General features: G+C 33.5%; 2 protein-coding genes across 2 annotated transcripts; one reads left to right on the top strand and one right to left on the bottom strand.

The window, feature by feature from the left end:
• On the top strand, nucleotides 400–5382 carry LOC109707587 (malate dehydrogenase, cytoplasmic-like). Its single transcript, XM_020228970.1, has 7 exons — nucleotides 400–556; nucleotides 2046–2204; nucleotides 2331–2506; nucleotides 2953–3230; nucleotides 3329–3464; nucleotides 3549–3660; nucleotides 5041–5382. The coding sequence occupies exons 1-7, from the start codon at nucleotides 514–516 to the stop codon at nucleotides 5133–5135; spliced, it is 999 nt and encodes a 332-aa protein (XP_020084559.1). The 5' UTR covers nucleotides 400–513; the 3' UTR covers nucleotides 5136–5382.
• On the bottom strand, nucleotides 14839–17107 carry LOC109707173 (myb-related protein Myb4-like). Its single transcript, XM_020228288.1, has 3 exons — nucleotides 16740–17107; nucleotides 16488–16617; nucleotides 14839–15528 (listed from the first exon to the last, which is right to left on the bottom strand). Exons 1-3 carry the CDS (start codon nucleotides 16870–16872, stop codon nucleotides 15030–15032), a joined length of 762 nt encoding a protein of 253 aa, XP_020083877.1. The 5' UTR covers nucleotides 16873–17107; the 3' UTR covers nucleotides 14839–15029.

The raw sequence follows: 17359 nt of genomic DNA, 5'->3' as shown, positions 1-17359 counted from the left end.
CCATGGGAACCACTATATAAAATAATTCACTGTTTTGATACAAAGTACTAATTATATCATCATTTTAATAGCTAATAATACAAGCACATAGAGTTTTAAAATAAAAAATTATTTTATATATCGTAAAGCATATGAAATAGTAATACAAATTGGAAATAAATTTAGCCTATTATTTAGTTATTATAATAAACTATTATAATTTAAAAATATAAATATGTTTTTAATTTAAAATTATATAAAATAATATGTAAGATATGCGATTTTATTGAGAAAAAGTAAAAGGTGAGATAAAGTTTAGAGGATCTAATTATTAAATCATTGGTGCACAAACCAATTTGAATACTGCAAAAGGTTAGGGGTTCTTTGTACATTTTCCCTTTTATTTATTTTATTTTTTATTTTTTATTCATAAGTAAACCTTCTTCTTCTTCCTCCCCATCCCAGTCTCTTCTCCTTTTTTCTTTCTCTCTCCTTCCGAGGTCGTCGCTCTGCTCTCTCTCTCTCTCTGCGTCAATGGCGAAGGATCCCGTACGAGTTCTCGTCACTGGAGCCGCAGGTATCGATCGCTTTATCCTCTATCCACTCGATCTTTGCTTCTCCTAGTAGAAGCTGACGATCTTCGTAATTTTTGGATCAACTGGTCTCAGATTTGGTAAAGTTTAGAGTTTTGAGCTTTAATTTGTGCAGTAGAGAGCTTCTTTAGGCTGTGATCTGCAACTGTGATGCAATTTCTCTGTGATTTTGTTATTGGAGTGTTGTGCAGTAGGCGAAGTGTTTGATCTGATAGAATTAGGGTTTATTTATGGAGAGGGTTTAGCAGAAGGGGCTATATTTCTTCACTATTTGAGTGTTCTTCTTTACCAAAGAAACTAATAACCATTTTGTGGGTCGAAAAATGGGTAACTTGAACCACTAGTCCCCTTTATATTAGCCTTACTTCAGTTTGGTCCCCCAAATCTTAAGCTAGAAAGCAGTTCACTTTAGTTTGTAAGATAGAAAATTATTATTTGCACTCAGATGCAACTGTCATCCCTCCATCTATCCCATTTCGTATTTTAATTAGGCTCCTTTTGGGATTGAGGGCCATCTAACGCTGACAGATAAAACAGAGTTAGGGCGAACGCGTGTAGGGATATACTTATTTGTTTTTTCACTGGAACCGCAAAAGATATATCTGATATGAGCAACATGATTTTACATATAGAAACAAAAACAGGATATTTTTTTTGTCGTACTTTTTCACTATATGTAACGCAATCTCTCTACAATTCCAAACAGAGTCTTAGTACAATGGTTAAGTTGCGGCCTCTTTCTAGTTAGAAATTAGGTGGTTGGATTCTGTGAATGAAATGGAGGGAAGGCCTAAGGACTTGTGGTGACTGCATATGTCGAAGCATCTGGTGCCAACAATAAATTTTTCTATAAGTTAAGAACTAAAATGGAGCACTTCCAAATGTTTGAGGTGGTTAATGTCCAACTAAAATTTGAGAGGACCAAAGTGAAACTTTAAAAGAAGTTAAGAGACTAGCAGTGCGGTTTGCTCGTTGGACAAGTGCATGATGAATTTGTATGTCTTTTGTTTAATGTGTACTTAGAATTCGTCACAAGAGAAAATATTGCTAATGATCAATTATGGGCTCATTTCTCGTTCAGGAGCAAAGTGATCTCATAAGCCTTTTAGAGTTATGAGAAATAGAATGTCAGTAAGAGTTCTTGTTTAGAACAGTAAAGAGTAACCGGAGAGTTTTAGTCACTGTTGCACTCTTTTTATTTGAGATTGGCCCTAACCTTTGTCTCGCTTGGAAGTGATAAACAGGTAGTATTTGTAAAGCATTACTGCTTTAGTTTTGTCCATTTAATGTGTTTTTGATTTATGAGTAAAAAGAAATCAAATATAAGTTGTGGACTTACATTATAAAATAATTAGACCTTTCTTCCTTTAGGTGGTTTCTGAGGTTTGCCTTCTTTTCAAGCTTTAACTATTATGTTGTTGTTAATCTTTCATATACGCATTCACATGCTATGGATTTGCTTCTATTTTGCAGGGCAAATTGGATATGCACTTGTTCCTATGATTGCTCGAGGTGTTATGCTGGGCCCCGACCAGCCTGTTATTCTGCACATGCTCGACATTCCACCTGCTGCAGAATCTCTTAATGGGGTTAAGATGGAGTTGGTTGATGCGGCGTTTCCTCTTCTTAAGGGTAGAATTTATTATTTTCTTTTGCCCATATGCTAAGATCTATCTAATTATGAATGCCATCCTTTTTCTTTTAGGTGTAGATATCATCTTTTTTGTTATGATGCTGAGCTTTTTAATGGTATTTCAGGAGTTGTTGCAACAACTGATGTCGTCGAGGCTTGTAATGGGGTCAACATAGCTGTGATGGTCGGTGGATTTCCTAGGAAGGAAGGAATGGAAAGAAAGGATGTTATGTCAAAAAATGTTGCAATTTATAAATCCCAAGCCTCTGCCCTTGAACAGTATGCAGCTAAAAATTGCAAGGTATCAAACGCTAGAGATTCAACCTATATTTCTCTGTTCTGTTTGAAACTCAGTAAACTGAAAGAGTAAATGAACATCTTGGTTACTTCAGGACTTTGAAGCCATGGTTTTGTTGTTCTGATCTTGATTTGATGTTTTGGCTGAAACTTTGAAACATAAACAAAATGTATTTCTTTACTCAGAATGAATCTAAATATGGCTTAGCTTTAGAACATCAGCCCTAATCAACCAAAACTGGCTTGCAGAACATTTGATATCGATGTTGGTTTTCTATATTTAGCATCCTGATCTTTCTGATAGACAACAAAATAATAGTTTGCTATGTTATTCTTTACATGATTTTCTACTGTTGCTAGTGTATTAGTACCTATTTTTTTTATTGCTAGTAATCAGTGTACACTTGCTGGTGACTAATCTCTTTCAATGTTATGTCTGATTACCTGTAGGTGCTGGTTGTAGCAAATCCTGCAAACACCAATGCATTGATCTTGAAAGAGTTTGCTCCATCCATCCCGGAGAAAAACATTACTTGCTTGACGCGGCTAGATCATAACAGGGCACTGGGTCAGATTTCTGAGAGACTAAATGTTCAGGTTAGTGATGTGAAGAATGCAATCATCTGGGGCAATCACTCTTCAACTCAGTATCCTGATGTAAGCCATGCAACCGTAAAAACTCCAAGTGGGGAAAAGCCTGTCCGTCAACTTGTCTCTGATGATGACTGGTAAGTTTGCATAGCGCTGCAGATTTAGATATTCAATTTTTCTAGTGATATAATTATTTTAATATTTGTTATTTAATTTATTGTCTTGCACTTGGTAGGCTAAAGGGAGAGTTTATCACAACGGTTCAACAACGTGGTGCTGCAATCATAAAAGCAAGAAAACTCTCCAGTGCTTTATCTGCTGCAAGTGCTGCATGTGATCACATTCATGATTGGGTGCTTGGGACACCTGAGGTTAGTTTCTCGTACAATTTGTTCGGCCCCTGTTGTTTTGTTTCTTTATGGAAAATCATTGAAGCTCTCATCTCATTGTAATAGGGTACATGGGTTTCCATGGGTGTGTACTCTGATGGTTCATACAATGTGCCAGCTGGGCTTATTTACTCTTACCCTGTTACATGTCGTGATGGGGAGTGGACGATTGTTCAAGGTATGTACATTGTAGGGACCTCTGATTTAGCAAATTATATGCATAAATTTTGTGTTAACTTCAGATTGTAAAGGCCATGGCCTATGGTCTATTGCCACACCAGCATTCTTGTCGTGGTTGCGAGGTGCAAGACTACCAACCGACTAATATAAATAACATTATTGATGTTGTGATTGTTTAAGGCTGTTTACTAGTCTACTTATGGAGAAGCTCTTGGTGTGACAAAATTATATACCAATTAATATTAGAAAAATGAACCCATGCCTTAATCTGCTAATGCTACCTTCATATCAATTAATGGAGCCAAGATTCTTTTAAGTCATATCTGTAAATATTGTAGCAAGCTACGCGTGCTTGTATGATTTGCATGTTTTTTTTCTTCTTTATTCTGACAGATCACAAAAAATAAAAAGACGTGTAGAATTGGCTGTCCGTGTATTTTTGAAAATGTTAGCTAGTCATCCTTGGTTTGACCACAAAGTTGAGAAACTTTTACTGGCTAGACTGTTCGATAAACTATGTTATGTGACTTTTTCACTTTAATTCAATCACCACCTGTCCATGAACTTCGCTGGCTTATTCGCTAGTCATGTCACAATGCTTAATAGCCGTAATGCACATATTAAACAGTACAGAAAGATTGAAATGACTATTCAAATTCCGATACTTGTTGTGGTTGCATGCTTGTATATTTATCTTGCCTTGTGATAGGATTCATAGACTACTAGAATTTGATCTTCCTTCCGACCATCTTTCTTTGGTCAGCATTCAAGCAGTAGTATATAAATTATTCAGATGAAAATTACACTTGGTTTCAATGTACACTTCTATTTGCTTGACATAAACATGTAAACTTAATCTATTATTAGGTGCTTCTAAAACTGTACGATTACTATATTTGTTTCTCCAGTTGATCAGGCCTTTTCAACAGCATTTTGGGAGCTAAGCTTTAATTTCACAAATTTGGTATGAACTTAGGAAGTTGGTTTCGATGAATTAGTCACTGGAAGATTTGCTGATCAGATTTTCTTACGGTTTAAGCCCTATTTTGGGAATTTTATTCAATTTCATGCTGCCTTTTGTTTGGCAAGTGCCTGCTTTCTTCTTGAGTAGACATCTTTCCCAAAGCTAGGCTAGTTGGCACTTAGGACTTTGTTCTGTAGGACTTAGGAGAAGAAATGAAATGCTGAACAGTAAAAATTTCATGGGGGAGTTGATCAGATTAAGTTTCTGATTCATCGGTAATATCGTGATATTTTACCCGAGTAATTTTAGTGAGTGTTTGTTTCGTATTGTGCTACTTTTATTGCAGTACCGTCAATGTTCAAATCTACTTATGCTTTCTAGCCATTGATGTTTCTTCCTCCAATTTTTGGCTAGGTCTTTCCATTGACGAATTCTCGAGGAAGAAACTGGACGCGACTGCAGAGGAGTTGGCCGAGGAGAAGGCTCTAGCGTACTCTTGCCTCTCTTGAATATCTCCCTTCTGACATCTTCATGGAGTGGTTGATCGCGCCTTTCTGGCTGTAAAAGGATACAAGTTCCTTCAAATTTTGAATAAAGTTTTTGAATAAATCAAACTTGCTTCTGCTGAAGCTGTTGTTGTATTTCTTGAAACTCTCTCTTTGTCGGTACTTGTTAGACTTGTGATAATCTTTCTGTTTAATTTTCATACCCTCTTTAATGCAATTGACTGCCTCATTTGATGCAGAATTAGGAATATGCCGTGTTTCGGTGCTGAGAACTTGGATTTTGTGCTCATTTGCATTAGAAATAGTTGCGTGTGCTGTGTATATGCTTCATGCTAATGTAACTACAGCTGCGGCTGTTGTCGTTCAGCAATCAGCGCATTAGATTGTTTGTGGTACAAATTGCGGTAAACATTAACGCAAAATATTTGTTTTTGTAAGCATTAGCTAGTTTTCAGTACAAATTTATGATTGTTTCTTATCGCCTTGCGTTCGAATTATACTTTATCAATTACCGTGCATAATCAATTTTGCCGGTGGTAACTTATCCGGGCCGAGAGCCATCACTGTTCAAGAACATGCAATTTGTTGATTGAATCAATGTTCCTCAGGATTGAGGTGTGCATTGGGCTCAGAGCTTAAATCTATGAGAAAAATGAGATGATGTTTATGGAGGGGAAGGATCTTCAATTGTGTGATCTGCAATAGACTTATAACAGTAAATAAACAGCAGTACAATGTTTATGTTAATATTATTCACTCAATAACTTAGCATGCCTCCATTCAGAAAGTAATGACTATTTACCATACCAGCTGCTCATGAAAATAACACGGCCAACATGTCGAAAAAATTATCTGTTTAGTCTCACTTCTGAAGGTTATCCATCCTAATACTATTTTGTTCCTAACATATTTAACCTTATTGACCTCTCAAACTTAGTCACCGTCTAAAATACTATAAAATTAAGCTATTCATATAATAAGTTATATAGTTTTTTTTTTTTTTTTAAAAAAAAGAAATGCTCAACGTGAACAACACTCCAAGGAAACTCTAGGACAAACTAGATTTCAAATGCTAACCAATCTCTCTGCAAACTGGGCTGGAGTGACAACTCTGACCAATTACGTACTCCAGCAGCCATGAGGACTCTGTAGATCTCTGTACCCGGCTTTTGCCAACTTGCAGGATATGTTTATCTTGTTGGTGTTCACATCTGAAGTGAAGACTCAAGTTGTAATCAATATATATATATATATATATACAAAATTGACAATTTTTAACGACCGATATGGAATACTTGCTAGTTTAACGGTGCAAAAAAATCTGAATAGGTTGAATTTTTGATAGAAAATTCTATTCACTATCTAGATAAAGATCAATAGCTCCGATCTTAAATTGAAGGATCTGATCATCTATTTTTAAGATGTCGTTCGATTTTGACCGTTCATTTTATACCCGTTTGATGGGCATTATTATGATTTCAAAAAATTACGAAATTTATTTTCTAGAAGTTTCAAATACTCTAGATCATATTTAACAGAGTGGATCGTCGATTCGGAAGCTCCATCATCGAAAACAACTTATGAGTACGAAGGGCTCAAAACTCATAAGAGTATAGTAGCCCTAATATATATATATATATATATATACTCATATTATATAGAATTAGCTGGAATACTATTAATGAGTAAAACGCTCTTTTTTTGCTACAAGTTTTAACCATGTGGAGAAAATTGTAGGTCAGGTGATATTAGTTTTTGCGTTAATTAGAGTGTTCCTCCTAGGTTGAGTGGTCCCCACTGGATTATAGTATTTAATCCACATGGTTAGAAATAATAAAAGAGTTTTTATCAAAGGGCCTAAAAAACTGATAGCTAACAAAATAGCGTTTGCTCTAAAGTAAGGCCCAGTCCAACTCCTATATATAATATATAATATATATATAATATATAACTATAATTATATACTATAGTAATTCAAAAATATATATATATATATAATTACTGGGAATCTACTTTAATAGTAAAACCTCTTTTTACTATCAGTTTTTAACCTTGGATGAAGAAATTGTAGGGTAAATGATATTAGTTAGTTAGAATTGAGTGGTCCCTATAGGGTTGAGTGGCACGCGACTGTTATAGTATTCTTAATCCAATGGTTAGAAATGATGAAAAGATGTTGATTCTAAAAGCTAAAAACTGGTAGCAGACAATGAGATTTTGCTACTAATAGTAGCCCATGTCCAACTTATATATATATATATAATATATATAGTGTAGGGTATTATCTATCGGAAGTATAGAGGAATCTGATATTTTTAACTTTTTCATTATTTATCAAAAAATTATACGTGCGATTGATGATTGCGATCCCCCAATCCCCAGGTTTGAGTTGTCTCCACAAGGTAATAGTATTAATCCAAGATTAGAGATGATCAAAGAGGTGATTTAAGGGTCAAAAAATCGAGCACCAGATTCTCTATGCTTCGCATAGCATATATATATATATATATATATTATATATATATTATAATATATATATTATATATATAATAATATATATAGTATAGATAGTACTTATAGGGTATATATGAGGACTACTATGCTAGTCGGAAGCCGCAGCCTTTCCGGCTTTCCAGCGCTCGTTTTCTGATGTTGGACTTTCGATATCTCGATCGTTCGTTAAACTTTGATCTAGAGATTTGAGTACTAGGGAAAATAAAATTTTATATTTACGATATCATTTGCCTACGTGAACGAAGGGCTCAAATCACCCGGCCGAAAATAAAAATCTTACATAAATATTAATAAATAACATTAAAAATTTAAATCTAAAGATATTTGATCTTGTTTTATATTAGATATAAAGAATTTTCTATTCAAAATTTTCCACGCGATTGCGATATTTTTCTATCAATTGAGTTTTTAATCCGTTATAAGCTTGCAAACCGCCTCACTACGTGCTCGTGTATAAATTGTTATTTTGAGCTCAATTTGTCGGTTATGTTCATTAGTCAAATGTATGAAAAATAATAAAATTTATTCAGGTACCCAAAATACTCTAGATCAGTTAACGGAGTCGATCGACGATTTGAAAGTCGTCAACCACGAAAACGAGCTCGGAAGCTAGGAAGGCTCCGTGGCTTCATAAGTATAGTAGTTCATCACTCTATATATAGTTAGACATATATATATATATATATATATATTGTATGGATTAGCCTATGTAACTCGTAATGCTCGAATACTTATTTTTGAAATACGGTGAAGATGATGGTGAAACATTTGATTTGCTCTTCGAGCTGATCATAATACACGTTAAGAATAATTTTAAACATTGAAATAATTGACTGTGACAAATAAATTTACAAACATGAAAGTGTACCGAGACCGCTGAACTATGGATCATTTTGGAATATGCCATATTTTACATCGATAATACCTCCTTAAGTTTCAATATTTATAATCAAATTATTGTAGTTAGTTAAATTAAAAAATAATTAAGTGTATACGTCGACCGAATCGTTTACCAACATCGTGGGTTTAATAAAAGTTTATTAATTTCTTATTAATTATTGGACTTTGGTTGTATTAATCTGATTTTTATGACAATGTATTGATAGCTATGGCCTTCACTAACTAGATCTGTCATTAATTTTGTCTACATTAAGAATTTAAGTGCTCATCGGCATTGGTCATATCGTACCAATAAGATATCGGTACAATACAAAATCCTCTGTTCTTTAAATTAGTAAGTAATTTTATCAGTAAAGTTCAAAAAATTTAATAAAAATATATAATAAGTAGTTAAAATATTTTGTTGCTAAAAAAGAAATATTTCATACTATTATGTGTTGACACATGAATTTTTTGTGACCGGTACACATTGATACAGTCTGATACGCAAAGTGCCGTACCGTACCGGCATATTTCTTGTATGATCCTGTGTTACGGCACTTAAATCTTTAGTCTACATCGTAATAGATTATTAATTGAGTTAAGTGAAATATTCAAATTTATAGCGGTCAAAATTTTCCTATTATAGAAAAGATGACCCTCTTTCAATGCCATAATTCAATTATATCAAGCTTCAACCCAATTGACTCTATCATCTCTAGCTGAACAATTATAGAGAATACTAAGTCATATGTGGGCCATAAGAAAAAGAAAAATAATTTATAATTTTTTTTAAAAAAAAATGATATCTACAAGGTGGCGGTGATTTCAGAAATGATCAAATGAAGAGCAGATTACTGGGTGATCCACGGGTGACATGGTGGGCATATGATGATCGGCAATTGTAAGAAAAATAACCGTTGTAAACTTATTATCTATACAACAGTTGTAGTGGAATTGCTTGTCAGATTGTCGCACTTGTCTTACGACCTCTTAAATCTTCGATCGGACGCCATGACAGGATCTGTAGATTGTATCATCGTGGGAGGCTATTAGATTATTCCATAATCGTCTACCCTCCAAAATAATAGAAACGTAGGTGGAAATACCAAAATGGACATAGAGATCGAGAGAAAAGAAAATAAAAAAAAGAGATGAATTCTTTTTTTTTTTTCTCTAATCCAACTTTGAGACGGGTTCCTATAGATGAGTACTATTTTTTTAAAATACTTTGATTCTTATACAGAGATTAGAAGAGTCCGGCTGAGATACTATCGATAGCACCAAGGATTTGGTGCTATCGAGTTTTCCACCGTTAGATTTAACCCTTTGATTATTTTTATCCGTTAGATTATACTATTCAACCAACCACTCACTCAACCCTAAAGGGCCCACATCATCCTAACCGCACATTTCTCAATCCAAGGGCTAAAAACCTAATAGCACCAAACCCTTGGTGCTATCGATAGTATTCCAGCCTACCTAGATATTCATTAGAAAATATATTTTTTAACTAATATAATACTTGATTTGCACCCTATATGGATTGGTTGAATTAGAGCTAATTAGCTAATGTGACACACCACATGACAATAGCAATCACCAGAAAAGTACAACTCATTGTTGAAAATTATAACTCTTTTTATTTTAAACCCTGAAGTTGGGTTAAAAAAATGTTTGCTAAGTTCTTTGCAAATTTTTGTCTCAACCTATCATTTTTCTATTTTGTTGCTTCCTTAAATGTGCCAATTTTTCTAAGAACTTGTCCAATTCTTGTATATATATTATGACCAAACCATGATAGGAGCAAAGAAGCAATCCTTCAACACGTTTTGCCAACTATATAACTGGGTGACAGCCACTTTTCTTTAAAAATGTAAACAGGTAGAGAATGATATTAATTTGATCTTAAGTTAAATGGAAGAAAATAACATTCATTAAACTAGAAATTTAGAAAATTTGGACCAAGGATCTACCATGATATATATTACGTGAAATAGTTGTTTGTTCTAAAATGTTAACGTGATTGATAATTGTATTTTAATACTTTATATTTGAAAATAAGAGAATTAGTGCTATAAACATGAAATTCCTCATGAGATTTAAACTTTGCATATTTGCAAATATAACAAATTAATTGATTGAAAAATGTAAACACATAAGGACGAATTTCCATTTAATGAACCAACTAACTGATCCTCATTATTAAACAATAAAAAAAAACATTTCTTGTTTGACTTGGACCATATATCAATGATCAATCTGTTGACAATTATTTAGACTCATGCACCACCTCACTTGGAAAGTTTGATGTTCATTAGTATAAGTTATGAGTAATTAATTATTAATTAAATCACCATTAAACTGGTTTAAAAGATGTGGTAATTAGCACAAAGCAACAAAAGACTCATTAAGCTTTTTTTAATCTTTTCCCTAATAGAATGGCTGCACCAAAGCTAGTGATAGTGTTCACATGAGAGAAATCTACATGTAGGGTTACAAAGTAATTGTTAATCTTATATAAAAAATATATAGAACTTAGTGCATATTAGTGCATTAATTCCACTGTATCTTGGTGGAGATTATGACATGTTTGAATGGACCTGTAATACCATACTTTTTTTTTTGTTGGGGGGGGTGTTCAATTCTACTATCTTTTTCCTTTTAGAGGATTACATGATTTCTTAGTTATATCACTTTGTGACTTATGTTGCCTTGCATCCTTTAGTTGTGATATCTCTTTACCAAAGTCTAGTTCCTTTCTCACTTTTTTACTAGAGACTTTTTTACTTGAAGAATTTAAGACTATATATTATGGATATTTAAATAATTAGATAGATCAATAAGAGGGTTATAACAAGTGTATGAAGCTCATAAAAAAGGAGTTGTCAAACTCCAAATTTCATAATTAACTTTAGAAATTGTGTGTTTGATTTTTTTGAAATTTTCAAGGATACACAACCGACACGAAATCGTAGTTAAAGTAACTTGATATGATCCTTAGCTTTTGACTTTTTTTTTTTTTTTCTTTTTTTGTTTGTTTTAACTACTACCAACTATATGTAAACTTTGATGGAAAAGTAGAAAGTTGTGATGCATTATCTTCGTATTTATATATTCATTTGAGAAGTTACCGACTCCTTAGTGTTGACAAGGCTCCCCCAATATGATATAATGCACTCGTCAGCAAACTATACAGTATACAAATGTGATAATTAGAGCCATGTATTGTCTACAATTTATGTGTAGAATTTTTATAGATACAAGATGATATATAGACCATTGTCCTTTCAATGGTGGGATGTATTCAAACCATTAGGTTGTGAGCCGTATAGTTGTAATTCACTAAATTGACCTAATACAAATTAAAAAAAGTACAATCGAAATCTTAATTCAATAGAAAATAGTTTAGAAATAATATATTAAGAGTAATTTCCTTTCTCTATGAGGATTCACCACAAGCAATGCAACAAATGTTACATCTAGCTCTAGGTTTGATGTAAGAGAGGACATCATAGGTGGCTAAACTTTTCAAGCTCCTACAAACAATACATTGAATTCAAATTGGTCTCTTCTTGGTTTGAACATAAATGGGTGGAGTAGTTGTAAATATAGAGCAGCAATTCCTGATCCATAATGTCTTTGACCTGTAAAAACTTTGCCTTGTTGTATATAATTTTCTCCTTTTGAAAAATGTATGATGCAAATCATCTGACTACAGCAATTGACTCACTGCTTTATTTAAATCCAATTTAAAATAAGGTTTTAATTTGATGATGGCTAATTGTTTCTTCTTTACTTTAAGATGACACCTCAAATTTGGATGTTGGAAATTATATGAGCTAAAATCAGTTGTATTGGTATGACATTTAAACTAATTTAACAAACTTTTGAAACCTCTAACCTTACCTTACAAGCCATTCAGAATATGCATAGTACTTTATTAAAAAAATAATTAAATATATACTGAAGAGCCGCTTGTTTGGCTGTTAATTAGAATAAGTTATATACTGATATCATATATGGTAAATATAAAAACATATAAACATCATTCTCTAACAATTTAAAATTTTAAAGTACAACGGTTGCTTTATATATTTTACAATATATTCGATGACAATTTCTGTCGGTAACTATAAAGTTGAACTTTGACTTTAGTCCATTGCTAGATTTGATCACGCTTTTAAAGGATAGTGCATTAATTCCCCTTATGAGATAATTTAACAATTCTAAAAAAAAAAAAAAAGATTGTCCATCTTAAAAGTAACTTGACATCTTTCAAAATTTGAGGCCTTTTTGCATTTTTGAACATGCTATTTGGTGATGACACGTTGAGACGGAGATTTTCTTTTCCGATTGCAATCTAAGATACCGCATTTTGTCCATCACAAGATCCTAATAATCATGATATCATAGGATAATACATGTTATATACAAGATGATTACATTCCAAAAGCTAGGGTATAAATTATCTAGAGTAGATCATACTTAAATTCCAAATAAGCTAGGAAGTGTACTATGAGCCCTCCTCCTGTAAAAAAAGAGATAAAGCAAACAAGTTGTTTATCTATATAGAGTGCGGCTGGTATGCTTCCGGAAGCACGGAGCGCTCTGTGCTTCCAAGTCGTTTTCGATATTGAGACTTTTGAATCGACGATCAGATCCATTAGACTTGATCTAGAGTGTTTTAAGTATTTATAAAATAAATTTTGCACTTTTTTGATATCATTTACCTAGTGATCGAAGTGGCTCAAAATCAACGGCTGAAAATAAAAATCTTACAAAATATGATGATATGACATTAAAATTTTAGATCAAAAATATTGGTCCTGTTTTATATAGTATAAAAAATTTTCTATCAAAATTTCACGTAATTTGAATATTTCTACACTGTTAAATTTGCAAACGGCTCACCACGATTGTTAAAATTATTGATTTTGAGCACCTTCGATCACTACACAAATGATATTGAAAAATCACAAAATTTATTTTCTAGCTACTTCAAATACTCTAGATCAAATTTAACGGAGCCAATTGTTGATTCGAAAGTCCCAACATCGAAAACAACTTAGAAGCACGAAAGGTTCCGTGCTTCCAGAAGCTTTTATATATATATATATATATATATAGTAGTGCTGCTGTGCTCTCAGGAGCACGGAGGCCTCCGTGCTCCTGAGCCGTTTTCGATGATGGAATTTTCGAATCGACGATCGGCTCCGTTAAACTTGATCTAGCGCATTTGAAGTTTCTAGAAAATATTTTTTGCGATTTTTTGATATCATTTACTTAGTGATCGAAAGGATTCAAAATCAATAATTTTTAATGGTTGATATCTGCCGTTTTCAAGTTTAACGGTGTAGAAGTATTCAAATCAGATGAAATTTTGATAGAAAATTCTTTATACTATCTACAACAAGATCTATATTGTTCTGATCGAAAATTTTAGTGCTATATCATACTTTTTATAGAATTTTTATTTTCAGCTGTTAAAAATTATAGATTTTGAATCCTGTAATTGCTAGGTAAATGATATCGAAAAATCGCAAAAAATTATTTTTAGAAACTCTTAAATATGCTAGATCAAGTCTAACGGAGCCGATCGTCGATTCGAAAATTTCATATCACGAAACGCTCAGGAGTACGAAGGCCTCCGGTCTGAGAGCACAAAGTCCTGCTCTCTCTCTCTCTCTCTTCTCTCTCTCTCTCTCTCTCTCTCTCTCTCTCTCTCTATATATATATATATATATATATATATAACTCTTATGAATATAGATCTTTTGGTACTGATAAGTTTTTGATCGTTAGATTTACATCTTTGATCATTTCCACCCGTAAGATTATATTATTTAACCAACCATCCATTTAACTTTAGAGAATTACTATTATTCTAACGGGAGACAATTATCATCCTAACTGCATATTTCTACATCCAACGGCAAAAAATTATAAAAACAAAGAAATCATAATCATAGAAGTCTAGTAAACCTATTATATATATGTTTTATACATTCAAATAGGGTTTTTATAAACGAGTAATAAGAGACACTTAATTAGTTATTCATTCCAGCTAGCATTCAAACTAGAAAAATCAATGGTAGTACTACGATTCGATATTAAGGGAATTCGTTTAATTAAAAAATTTGCAGTAACTCAGAAAACACTACCAATTAAGCACTGCAAGATCATTAATAATTCGAAAAGTTGGTGAATATAAAAGTATTGTAGATTCCTTTAGTAGTACCATACAATGTTTTGGTATTTGCCAAAATCCGAAGGACACCCACATCCTTTCCTATTTTTCCACAAACAAAAGGAGCAAAAAAGCTCTATTCCAATTTTTTCTTAACCCACTGTTATCCTTCAAGGTTACTTTTTCAAACTCTGAATCCACCAGTACTTCTCATTGGTCAGTGTACATATGAACTATTCAAAAAAAAAAAAAGAGTATATCCAGAAAATTAATTAATTGGTGATGTTAATTTTCATTTCCCTGTGCTTAGTTAATTAGATTAGTGCCAAATCCTTCATCTCTCCAGCTTCCATAAAGACCCTCCACCAAAACTCCATCCCTTCACTATTCGACGAGAGCGGACTCAACGATGGTTCGTTGATTTGATCACCCGAAGGGGTTTCGGAAGCTCCATATTGCATGGTGGTCGCAAAACAATCATCCATCGAAAGTGTTTCCGACCAAAAGCGCTCATCGATAATTTCTGTGAACTCTTCCGAAGAGAAGCTCTCTTCAACTGTGGCAGCTGAATTACCGTCGGCAACTGAGGACGAGAAGCCACTCATCGAATACTCGGGTGATGTGGCCAAGCCCGAGTCGGATCGGGGGATGATCGGTTTGGACTCGGTCTTGGGCTCGCTAGTGTGAATGGCCCTTTTCTTGGACTCTTTCACCGTTTGATTCGGCATGAGGCGCTTCTTTAGGTATGTGTGCCACACGTTCTTGATCTCGTTGTCTGTCCGACCCGGTAGCCTCGCAGCAATCGCCGACCATCTGTGAGCAAATAAAAATTTAACTTATAATTAGTAAATAATGATCAGATTCAATAAATCTTTCTCTCTGTCAATATTAAAGACATGGCATCACCTAGATTTGAGCTAAATTCCTCATGGTAAAATGGAAATGCAAAAGTTCACTAGTTATTTATTTATTTATTTAGCTTCTATGTTATAATTATCCCTGCAGGAGACATGAAAGGACAAGTGAATGAGATGCATGAACCAATGTGGGGTGGTGATGCTCACAGTGCAGTATAAATGTATGTGGTCCAAAAGGATACTGCTACATGGTTTCTTTTCAATATTGGTGATTAAGTCAAATGTAAAAAGAATCCTTAGAGCTCTCCAGTCAAAATTTCTCCTTAGAAAAAATGTGGCCTAACCCCATTAACTATAGGCTATTCTTAAATTGGCCCCCCATTTTTAAAATTTTTCTTTTTTTATTGAGAACCACCCTCAACTTTATATGGGTTATGGGTTAAGTTATTCTAGTAACTGTTTTATATATGAATGAACAATTAGCTCTTATATTAATGATTAATGAAACTTGTACTAGCTAGCTTGTTCGATTTGCTGAAATTAAGATGTTTAAGTCTTTAAATTTAATAAAATCAAATTTCTAAACTAATAGACAAATAATCAAAATAATGAAAAATTGAGAAAGTCTTAAAAAATTAAAATATAGTTGGGGCACCTATCTTCTAGGGGGTATATATATATATATATATATATATATATATATATATATAGTTTTTTACCTTTATATATCTTTTGCTCTATTATGTAATGAGTGTTGTGAAAGAATAAAAGAAGGGAAAGAGAGAGTGTTGACTTATGTAATATGCTTGATAATAGTTTCATCTTTATCAAGCCAACATTTTTTTTAATTAATGTTAATGAATTATTCAATCATACTACCCGCTTGTCGGGCAACATAGAATGATTGGCCTGTACCTATTCCCAAGCAACTCATGCAATTTGAAGATCATCTCCTCTTCCTCCTTCGTGAAGTTCCCTCGCTTTATATCCGGTCGCAAATAGTTGGCCCATCTGAGCCTGCAACTCTTCCCGCACCTCAATAGACCTAGAAAATATAGAAGAGAAAGCGCGCGTGATTCACTATTAGAATCAAAGATAATTTACTTAAAATCCTTTAAAAACTTTGAGTGTTCATAACTACATGAACAATCAGGGTTAAACAATTACCTGCTTGTTTCGGTAGTGCGCGCCAATTCCCATGGCCATATCTTTGTATGTAATCTACGAGTATTCGATCTTCTTCGGGAGTCCATGGCCCCTTCTTCACCCCCATCTTCTCACAGCATGGAGCTCTCACCATCTTAATTAACTTCGTATGTATACTCTCTTAAATACACCAAAACAGTACTCTCTAAACTCCCCCTCTCTCTCTCTCTCTTTCTCTCTATGTATCAAAAACTTAATTCCCTTTTTGTGTGTTTTTTTTTTTTTTTTTGTTTTGTGTTGGTTTTTCTCTCCAATTAATTTGTCTTTTAAATCCAAGAGGGGAAGAAATAGAAAGGGAGGAGAGAGCAACAACACGTACACCTCACATGTACCACCCTTGAGGGTATTTATATATGCTAGTGTGGAATTGAATCCTCAACGTGAAGCATTACTGTGTGGTCTAAGGAAAGATGGGGTGTCAACTGCGGCAACTTCTGGGAAAGTATTGGGCCACCTGATATATCAATAGTAAAGATCTATTATGTTAGTATTATATTTCCTATGCTTAGAGTGGGACACGTACGATTACCATATTTCCTAACATTCTCAAAGTATATATATATATATATATAGAGAGAGAG

Source organism: Ananas comosus, linkage group 3 (genome assembly GCF_001540865.1).
Source record: "Ananas comosus cultivar F153 linkage group 3, ASM154086v1, whole genome shotgun sequence".
Lineage (NCBI taxonomy): Eukaryota > Viridiplantae > Streptophyta > Magnoliopsida > Poales > Bromeliaceae > Ananas > Ananas comosus.
Note: the sequence above shows the minus strand (reverse complement) of the source record. Positions and strands in the feature narration are given on the sequence as shown.

Bases quoted from the DNA above. Each gene is read 5' to 3' on its own strand.
- LOC109707173 (XM_020228288.1), bottom strand. From the start codon at position 16,872: ATGGTGAGAGCTCCATGCTGTGAGAAGATGGGGGTGAAGAAGGGGCCA. The intron at 16,618-16,739 runs GTAATTGTTTAA...TATATTTTCTAG, and splicing joins CGCACTACCGAAACAAGCAG to GTCTATTGAGGTGCGGGAAG. The intron at 15,529-16,487 runs GTACAGGCCAAT...ATTTGCTCACAG, and splicing joins CATGAGTTGCTTGGGAATAG to ATGGTCGGCGATTGCTGCGA.
- LOC109707587 (XM_020228970.1), top strand. From the start codon at position 514: ATGGCGAAGGATCCCGTACGAGTTCTCGTCACTGGAGCCGCAG. The intron at 2,507-2,952 runs GTATCAAACGCT...GATTACCTGTAG, and splicing joins ATGCAGCTAAAAATTGCAAG to GTGCTGGTTGTAGCAAATCC. The intron at 3,465-3,548 runs GTTAGTTTCTCG...TCATTGTAATAG, and splicing joins GGGTGCTTGGGACACCTGAG to GGTACATGGGTTTCCATGGG.